Below are 10212 nucleotides of genomic sequence, written 5' to 3' on the forward strand. Positions count from 1 at the left end.
AGATTGCCTGGGATGCAATACCACAGGAAGATATTGACAATTTAATTTTAAGCACGCCTCGTCGCTTGCAGGAATGTATTAATTTAAGAGGAGATACCACCCATTATTAAATTATTATTAAATTTTTTCACTTATTCACAATATTTTGTGTATAAATTTGGTACATTTCTTGTGGACAACATGTGATTTCACTCTTGCATCACAAGGCATTTTTTTTCTTTTTACCTGTAGGAATAAGCCCTTCCGAACCAGAAAAATCCATTTGCACCATCAATAAGAGGTTTAATCAATTAATGCTGAATTGAATTATTAACTGATTTTATCGTAAGCTTACAACATACACTTGTAGTGTGGTTATTCAATATTGTTTTGATATTTTTAGGTAAATACTTTTGTACGTACTTATCGACATTTGACGTTGTCTCTAGATAAAATTTTGGAAAAAAATCTTGAAAGTGCCACATGAGAATCTTGATTTTAGACAAAACGAATTGCCCGACGTGTTGTAATATTCGAGTCACTTAAGGAGATACAGATCAGCTCAACTACCTGCACAAGTTGAGCTATTTGTTGGTTGGAGAATAAACAAAAGTGATAATTACTGTCAATTTGGAATTCATTTTTATGATGATTACTTACTGAATTAATAAGGCAGTAGGGCTGTTAATTAAAAGAGAAGCAATAATATATTTTGGGATGTGCTAATTGCAAAAGACATCTCATATTTAAATGCCTCAACTGCTACTGGGGCCTTTCTGGGAGTTCGATTTTTGTAATTTTCATCCATAACAACTGAAAAGTTTGCTACTAGGCCTGAAACGAATTTACATCCCAATCAAGTATTTTCTACTAATAACAAGCTGTGTATTTCGTAACAAGTGTAACATGTTCTCAGTAGTTGAAATAGGTTGGTAACCGAGATGCTGCCAATGCTGGCAAGCACCAGAGACTGATAATATGATTTTCCTATACGATAATGTAGTATCGGGATTCAATGGGATATCAAATTCCAATACTAGAGTAGATATGGGATGGTGGTTATATCTACGAAATAAATCGCAGGTCAAGAACAAAAGTTATAAGTGTATGTTTATTAACTAAAGATGGAAGAACAAAAGAAAGAAGAGCAGGTGGACCGAGACCTGTCTCATCTCAGTTCGTCGCTTTCGGGACTGTCCAGGGTCAGCCTCTTCCTTTTTCCAATTTCCTTGACTGCTACCTGGGTTTCTGGGTTTCTTACCCCCGCTCGATCACATGTGGGCACCAGACGCCCAGAGGATCATCACTCTAATTGTCTTCATAATGTCTTTAAGTATGGGGACGCGGTATTGTCAAATGGAAAAAACGAATACATAAATTTACAAAAATGTTGATGGTCAATTGAATTATGGCCTGGTTTTATGATTCTACAATAATGTATTTCCCTATAGCTATACATAGTGTCCCTGAGCAATCTGGCTAAACTTCAGGAGATCGTTCTGCACATCAAATGTTACCAAAAATGTAAGATAGAGCATTTCGAAAAACTCACTTCAGTTTGAAAAAAGTTCATTTTTTTATTTTTCTGGACTGGTCGCTTTTCTAATTTAAATGTCCCCGGATCTTCATTTGTATTCCCGCTGCAAAAATTCCAATAACTCAATTGGAAACCCACTTAAGTTTCCTATTTTAAATAACCATCGTAAGTTCCCCTTATTTACACTTTGTTGACTTTTCAGAGTCCTGAGCGTCAGTCTTTTACTTACTTCTTTTTTGTTCTAAAATATTCCTCATCTTATACTATTTCGCTTTTCATGAAAAACATCTACAACCAAATTTCTCCCGTCATATCGTTTCCAGAGTTTATCTTACTTTTAAAAGAGTGAGGCAGACGGCAATTATTGAAAATACTATTGAAAGATACGACGATTTGATACTATTCTTTGCGGAAAACAGTTAGCGTACTACCTTACTGCATTCCATGAGTTACGATTCGTAGAAGAATAAACAAAAATAATGTCTGAATATTTCTCGTTGCTGTATAACTTCATTTCACACATGTGTATTGCTTAAATTAAAAAAAAAAAGTTTTTCTTCTAAAAAAATAAGTTTTTTTTCAAAAAAATAAGTTTTTTTTCAAAAAAATAAGTTTTTTGTTCTAAAAAAATAAGTTTTTTTCTAAAAAAAGAAGTTTTTTTTTTTTTAAATAAGTTTTTTCCTAAAAAAGTTTTTTTTCTAAAAAAAAATAGTTTTTTTTTCTAAAAAAGAAGTTTTTTTCTAAAAAAGTTTTTTTTCTAAAAAAAAATAGTTTTTTTTTCTAAAAAAGAAGTTTTTTTCTAAAAAACGATTTTTTTGTTCTAAAAAAATTAGTTTTTTTCTAAAAAAGAAGTTTTTTTCTAAAAAAAGAAGTTTTTTACATAGAAAAACGAAGTTATTATATCATTTCCATAACGATGCAATTTAGACTAAGTTGACTTGTACAGACATCATATGACATTATACTATATATTGTTTTGCAATAGTGTTGTGTTTAAAACATTTGTAAATTTTTTCATATACAGTTTTTCTCTGTGCAAGTGGTTTTTAACAACTGACACCACCCTCGCTCTTTTAAAATTAAGGAAAACTCAAGGAAGGGCACCACGGTAGAAAGGTAGGAGACGTGTTTCATGAAGTAATGCCATGGTATAAGATGAGGAATCTTTTGAATGAATGGATAGTTAAAAATTTAACAAGGAAAGAAATAAAGAAGTTTTATGTTCAGAAGTCTGACAAGTTAGCAAAGTGCAAATAACATGAACTCGTAATGATTATTTAAAATAGGAAATTTAAGTGGCTTTCGAATGATACTATTGAAATTTTTGTAGTGGCAATGCAAAACCGGGGAAATTTAGATTACATAACACGACAAATTTCCAAAAAGAAATCCTCAAATTGGGCTGAGTTTTTCGAAATTATCTATCTTACCTAATTTTGGAGCATTTGATTCGTAGAGCCACCTTCTAAAATTTGGTTAGGTAGGACAGGGACACCCGGTACACTTTCTTCCGCAACTCAAAATATATTCAAGCATACTGGAACGGCTAGCCATACAGGAATCGATTCCCCACAGGTTATTTACAAACAGGCATTGCTGGCGTCATCTCGTATGAGCACAACCTGGACCCATCTGGAACAGTTACACCGAAATAGCCCAGAAAATTGTCAATTTCTGGCCTATTGAAAATACAATTCAAATCGGTTAGAACTATATAAAGCTTTTAATCTACGAGTAGGTACATTGCGATTGTAAGGAATTAATGATGATCTAAGGTTCACCACTATTTGGTATAAAAGAATCGCGCCTAGCATAACCTGAAATGTAAAAAATCCGTTTACAAAAGAGTTTGGTAATGATGCATTAATACCTTGTATTACGAGATCGAAGTCTCCGTTTTTAAAATATGTTACCAGTTTTTTATTGTCTCCAGTGCAGATTTCTGTCACCGATTCATTGAAATTCCAAAGTAAGAATCGCTGGTTTCGTGCGTCCAGGTCGTCGAGTAATTGCCCAAATCCCTAAAAGCAAAGAGATTTTGTATTATCAGATAGCATGCTAATCTTCTGAATCAAAATCTCATTGAGAGCATGGATTTCCAACCCACAAATAAATTGATTTTGCCAATTTTTGCACATCTTTGGGCAGTTCTTCTCGTGGTTTAACAGTTGTGGATGCGACTTAATCTAAAAAAAGGAAAAAGACAGGAGTGTTGACGGATTGTATGGAAAGGCCAAAGAGAGTTCCTAATAAGAGAATGTTAACAGAAACGGAGCGAAGTAAAACATTAAAAAATATTTATCTCTGCAACTCCAATGAGGATACTTCAGCAACTCCTCAATATTGTTCATAGAAAGTGCCTAAGAAGTCGAAGGCCAGTCAAGCTAGGCAGGATGGCAATTGCTACATTCACAAGAAGAGAGCTAGAACTTGATTTCTGATGTTCTGCCCTCTCAAAAAAGTCAAACAAATACAAATAATACCATTTCATCAAGAACTACCTTTGCATGTGTAGCATCCACAGTCCTCACATATTCACCATCCAAAACAATAGTGCTTTTCTCCTCGCAACATACTCTCAGTATCTCATCCCTCAGATACTCGGCCGAAGGGAAGAACAAACTTCCTTTAGGACGTATCATATAGACAGTTTGAGTTTCCAGCGTAATTCGTTCAAAGTACAGTTTCGGCCTGGCACTATCATACAAAATGAACAGTAAGTTTGTTGCTATTCCGATGATCATTCCGTATTCGAGACTCAGAAATAGCGAGGACATTAATGTGACAAAGAATGGTATCAAATCAAGCTCTGGAAAATGTCGATTAGTTAGGAAAAATTGTAAGTTTTTTTGGAATTTAAATACTTTTTGTTCGCCACATAACTCGGATAACGTGGAACTCACACAAATAATACATGGAAACCATTATTACTGCAGCTAAGGTTGATTTGGGTATGTATTTGAATATACCAGTGAGCAGAGTGAGAGCTGCTATAACCAGTATACTCGTAATTAAGCCTGTTGAAAGAAAGCTGTTTTGCATTTTTCAGAAAGTTGGGGAACAACTCACCTGAAGCAGGGGTTCTCACTCCCGATGCATTGTTGAGGGCGGTTCTGGTGAAAGACCCAGTCATGGGCATTGACCTCAACAACGATCCAGCCATATTGCCCATTCCTGAAGCCAACAATTCTTGAGTAGCATCGATCGTTTTGCCTTTGCCTAGAGGATAGACGTCTTAAACTTGACGAAAGTTATCTGGCTTACAGGACACTCACTAAAAGCTTTAACGATTGCTATATGCTCCAGGAAGGCCACCAGCGGGCAGAAGGCTAATAGAGTCCCGTATTGAGCCAACATGTCTGGAAAGCTGAAATGGGTTCCGTTCCAGTTGGTGCTAAAGGGGGGCAGCGAAAGTGGTGGAAAACCTTGATCGACATCGCCTGTAGGATTCAAACTATAGTCAACGCAGAATGCTGCTAAGTACCTACCGGTAATGGCAACCGGTGAAGCATTGTAATATTTCTCAGCTATAAAAGCTATGCTTCCTCCAGCCACCCCCGCGAAAGCGTTGCTTCCTAGGCTAATAAAAAAAATAGCCCTGCCAATAATGTTTCTATTTTTCGACCATTGTGGCTTAAATTCCATTGACCCCAACCTTCGCAGTTCCTACAGGATTCCTAAGCTGTAGAACAAACGTAAAACTGGAGGCGGACTTACCCTAAGGGCGAAAACAAATATAATAGTGGTTGTCCCTAATACGGAGTCCCACAGTTTAATTTGATGAACGTTGGTAAAGAACGATTTCCACGCCTCCAGAAATTGGTTAGCGGGACCAGGTATGCCCAACAACGACTTCAACTGAGCGCAGGCAATGTTTAAAGCTGCTGCTGTGGTAAAGCCTGATATTACCGGAAAGGAGAAGAATTCAACCAAAAATCCTTAAACATTTTGTTGGATAATCGATCCTTCATCCCGTTTTAGATGGCTATACCTAAATGTAAGATACCAGCAGCGAACAAAAAGAACCCAGATAAAAATGTGATTAATACAGCTCCATCGGGCCCCATGGTGGCGACTTTCGGTTGAACCAGCAAAGCCATAATAGCGGTGGGTCCTACATTGATGTCCTTGCACCCCCCAAATATGAAGTAGAATACTCCGCCCATGATGCCACTGTATAAACCATATTGCGAAGGAAGACCTCACAACAGAATGCCATAGAATCTAAGTCGAAATATTGCAAGTGTGATACCTACCTGCTACTACAGCATAAGCAATTCCCTGAGGAATAGCCGTAAGGGCTACAGTTAAACCTGCTAAAAAATCATGGAGAAAGAAGGAAAGTGTGTACGTTGGAAGCCATTTTATTATAGGAATGCGATTTTTTATTCTTGTACTCCAGTCAATTTTGTTCCTTTTGGAGGGAGACCAATTATCAACTACAAAAATAGACAATTATGTTGTAGATCCGAAATAATTCATTTTTAAATTGATTCGTTTGAAAGTAAATCCTTGTCAGTTGGTTATACGGGATATTAACATACGAGTGAAGAAATCAACAAATGCCAAGGCGGCCCTTAAACCTTTGACATTGTTACACAATATCTCGCGTTATATAGTAATATTGACCGTTTGAAGTCGTTTTTAAAGATTTTTCAATATACGAAGATATTTTTTGGATGAAAGAAAGATTCTGCAAACCTGCTCCCGATGTTGCTTTATATTCGAAATAGAAAGTTTGGAGATATCGGTAGAATGGAAAATGTTTTCAACACTTTTTTTTTTATACAGGGTGTCCCACAAGTGTTTCATTATATTTCAGTGGGTAATAGTACATTGAAAAATAATATGACTCCCTATATAAACCATATTCCAATAATGCTTCATTAAGAACATACAGGGTGTTAAACTTTACTTAAAAAATCTAACTTTTATTGATATATTCAAAACTGTTTGAGATATGTAAGTGAAATTTGGCATGTTTTGAGAGTTAATGTAGACGCATTTATTTATGCAAAAGGGCTATTTTTCGTTTCACCAGTGACGTGCGTCCGGACACCTCTCAGCACATTTTTAAAGAAAAACATGGTGCGCTACTGCTTTTTATCAAAAAAAAATTATTTTTAGAAATTTAATTTCATTTAGAAGAAAAATGCTCACTTGACTCTTTTTCGTCCGACGCATCGTTTGCCAGTAAAAAATTGAATACCGTCGTTATGACTACCCTACAAATTAATGTATTGTCATTAAGTAACAACTTTTTATGAATATTTTATTAAATGTATTATTTTTTTCAATTGTGTTAATTTGTTTAACTTAATAAATTAATTATAATGGCTCAATTTACAACAGCTGAACTTGCGGATATGCATCTTATTTACGGAATGGCAGGTTGCAATGGAAGAAGAGCTTCGCGTTTGTATGGAGAAAAATTTCCAAAACGAGTCATTCCGCATGAAAGTATCTTTGCTAGGATTCATAGTCGTCTTAGAGAAACAGGCAAGCTACAACATCGCAGACGTTCAGGCCACCCATTTTCAGCGAGGACTGTTGAGCTTGAAGAAGCTGCTCTTCTACAAGTGGAGGTAAATCCTTCCACCAGTGTCCGGGCTATTGGACATAATACGAATACTACACGATCCACAATTTGGCGTTTTCTGCGCGAAGAACAACTTTGTTCATACCACCATCTTCAAAAAGTACAAACTTTAAGCCCAGAAGACTACCCATATCGACGACATTTTTGCCGATGGTGGTTACAGAAGCATTTATGGCAACAGAATTTTGGTGGACAAGTTCTCTTTTCGGACGAGGCATGCTTTACGCAAGAAGGCCTTTTTAATAGCCATAATAGTCATATATGGAAAATGGACAACCCTCGTGCTATTGCTTTTCGCAATAATCAACGGCAATTTTCCATAAGCATTTGGGCCGGAATTTAGGTGATAACATAATTGGTCCTTATCTGCTCCCACCTCGTCCAACTAGCCATATTTACGAACAATTTTTAAGAAATATTTTACTAGTGCTCTTGGAGGATGTGTCACTGAATGTTAGTAAAAGAATGTGGTTTCAACAGGATGGGGCACCTGCGCATTTTTCCTTACTTGCTCGGCAACATCTTGATCAGAGTTATCCTAATCACTGGATTGACCGAGGCGGACCAGTAAATTGGCCGGCTCGATCCCCTAATCTAAACCCTCTGGATTTCTTTTTTTGGGGTCATGTAAAAAGTTTAGTATATGAAAGACCTATTGACAGTGAAGAGGAGTTGCTAGCAAGAGTGTTGGCCGCCTGCACACAAATTCAAAACACACCTGGAATATTTCAACGTATCAGAGTATCAATGAACAGGCGAGCTCAATTATGTATTGAACAAAATGGCCACCAATTTGAACAATTTCTATAATGTTATAGCAAATAAATAATATTTAAAACAAACTTAATATTATTAAAACCATTTAGAGAATATCGTGCATATAGACGGTATTCAATTTTTTACTGGCAAACGATACGTCGGACGAAAAAAAGTCAAGTGAGCATTTTTCTTCTAAATGAAATTAAACTTCTAAAAATAATTTTTATTTTGATAAAAAGCAGTGGCGCACCATGTTTTTCTTTAAAAATGTGCTGAAAGGTGTCCGGACGCACGTCACTGGTGAAACGAAAAATAGCCCTTTTGCATAAATAAATGCGTCTACATTAACTCTCAAAACATGCCAAATTTCACTTACATATCTCAAACGGTTTTGAATATATCAATAAAAGTTAGATTTTTTAAGTAAAGTTTAACACCCTGTATGTTCTTAATGAAGCATTATTGGAATATGGTTTATATAGGGAGCCATATTATTTTTCAATGTACTATTACCCACTGAAATATAATGAAACACTTGTGGGACACCCTGTATATACAGGGTGTTTCCTAACTACGTGTAAAAAATTTAAAGGCGTAATCCTCGACTGATTTTGAGTCAAAAATGTCTAATAAACATATGTCCGCAAATGCCTTGTTTCCATGATACAGGGTGTTGAAATGTGACAAGAAAAAGAGATTTTATTTCCAAAATGACTCAATTTGGGTGTTTGAATTTTAGAAAAGACGATTCCGGGGTTTTCTTCAATACGTCTTAAGATTTCTTCCTCCACTTCTGGTGTTCGAGATGTTATTGGCTTTCCTCTTTCTGGAGTTTTCATAAGAGATCCTGTATCACAAAGACGTTCAAAGAGGTTTTTAAAGGTTTGGTGGTTGGGAGCTTGGTGGTTTGGAAACCTTTCCATGTAAATTCCAAACACTTCCCATCAGCAAGGCCGTAAACAAAAACCATATTGGCCATTTCTTGATTAGTGTAATTAGGAATTTGAAAAATTTTCAAAACTGAGGTATAATCTGATTTTTGGGACACAGAACTAAATTCTTTCACTTTAGAGAGTAAAACACCAAAATAACACTGACTATATTGTTTATAGTAGTGGAAGTAGCAAAAAAACTAACAATAAACAAGTTAGTAAATACCACCAAACCTTTAGAAACCTTTGAAACCTTTTTCAACGTCTTTCAGTCAACACCCTGTATCTTGGAAACAAGGCATTTGCGGACATGTTTATTAGACATTTTTGACTAAAAATCAGTCGAGGATTACGCTTTTAAATTTTTTACACGTAGTTAGGAAACACCCTGTATATATTTCATATACACTTAGGTCCATTTAATTCAAATTTTCGCAATTTTACGTTAACTAGCTGTACATCTTACCAGATATAGTATTCCTAAATACTTTCTTCTGATCTTCCGTTCCCAGTTCTGGCTGCAATTCTATTGCACATGAATCAAAGAAAATTATATTAACAATCCTCACGGATGTATCTAGATTCTTCTATCATACCTTTAGTAGAACGTTTTCGCATTTTACTCGAACCTTACACCGTTTACTTTCCGATTTAGACAGTTCGCTTAAGTATTCAATAATCTCACTTCAAAGAACCTAATTTCGTGTGTTTACATATCAGAAGTTTGATTAAATTTAAGCGTACCTAAGTGGAGTATCTAAAATATGCATGTAATCACCACGTTTTAGAGATTCGATTAAAACCCCAAAAACCTATTCATCTTATCAGTCACCAATAATAACCAAAACTTCACATACAGCGTTTGTAAAAATTATTGTAACATGTTTGTAGCTTTCATAAACCTGAATTTCTAGAATAGATGCTCAAACTGGGCTCTAGTGATTATTTGGAAATGATTCAGTCGTTTCTCGAACTCTTATAGGGCCGCGATTTATGGCATCCGGCTCCGCCATGGCCTGTAAAGGCTCTTGGTGGTGGTGCGCCCCTGGTTGGAATTCCTCCGGTTTAGTACTCAAAGAATAATCGAAACAATTTTGTCCTTTTTTTCTTCTCTTCGTCTTGGATCGGTGTCGATGTCGAATATGTGATCAGAATCATAGTTCGTAACTCGTCCAACTAAGCAATCTCCCTCTTCATAGTTAGACCAATTCTGTAATTTTTTAAAATAAGCGAAACTAAACACTGTCCATTTTCGTACACCAAATTGTCGTTGTCGTGGTTTCGTTGGTCGAAGGAACCCCTTAACATATTTTGGTCCTTCGAGCCGGATACCATAAATCGCGGCCATGTGGTTAATATCCATACGAGTCGCTTTTTTGGGAATACTGCGCAGGCCCACCGAATTG

At 36.0% G+C, this 10212-nt stretch overlaps 1 protein-coding gene across 2 annotated transcripts; it reads right to left on the reverse strand.

Moving 5' to 3' along the window:
- Positions 1–2429: 2429 nt before the first annotated feature.
- LOC136347377 (sodium-independent sulfate anion transporter-like) lies at positions 2430–9586 on the reverse strand. 2 transcript variants are annotated; one of them, XM_066297297.1, is made up of 12 exons: positions 9403–9586; positions 9273–9332; positions 5773–5955; positions 5508–5717; positions 5234–5415; positions 5005–5182; positions 4792–4956; positions 4586–4735; positions 4381–4533; positions 4018–4325; positions 3387–3537; positions 2430–3333 (listed from the first exon to the last, which is right to left on the reverse strand). In XM_066297297.1, exons 1-12 carry the CDS (start codon positions 9422–9424, stop codon positions 3287–3289), a joined length of 1809 nt encoding a protein of 602 aa, XP_066153394.1. In that variant the 5' UTR covers positions 9425–9586; the 3' UTR covers positions 2430–3286. The 2 variants fall into 2 exon arrangements, with proteins under 2 accessions (XP_066153394.1, XP_066153393.1); XM_066297296.1 differs by having other exon boundaries at positions 2431–3333; positions 5234–5454; positions 9403–9585.
- Positions 9587–10212: the final 626 nt, after the last annotated feature.

The sequence above is a fragment of the Euwallacea fornicatus genome, chromosome 28 (assembly GCF_040115645.1).
Source record: "Euwallacea fornicatus isolate EFF26 chromosome 28, ASM4011564v1, whole genome shotgun sequence".
Classification (NCBI taxonomy): Eukaryota; Metazoa; Arthropoda; class Insecta; order Coleoptera; family Curculionidae; genus Euwallacea; species Euwallacea fornicatus.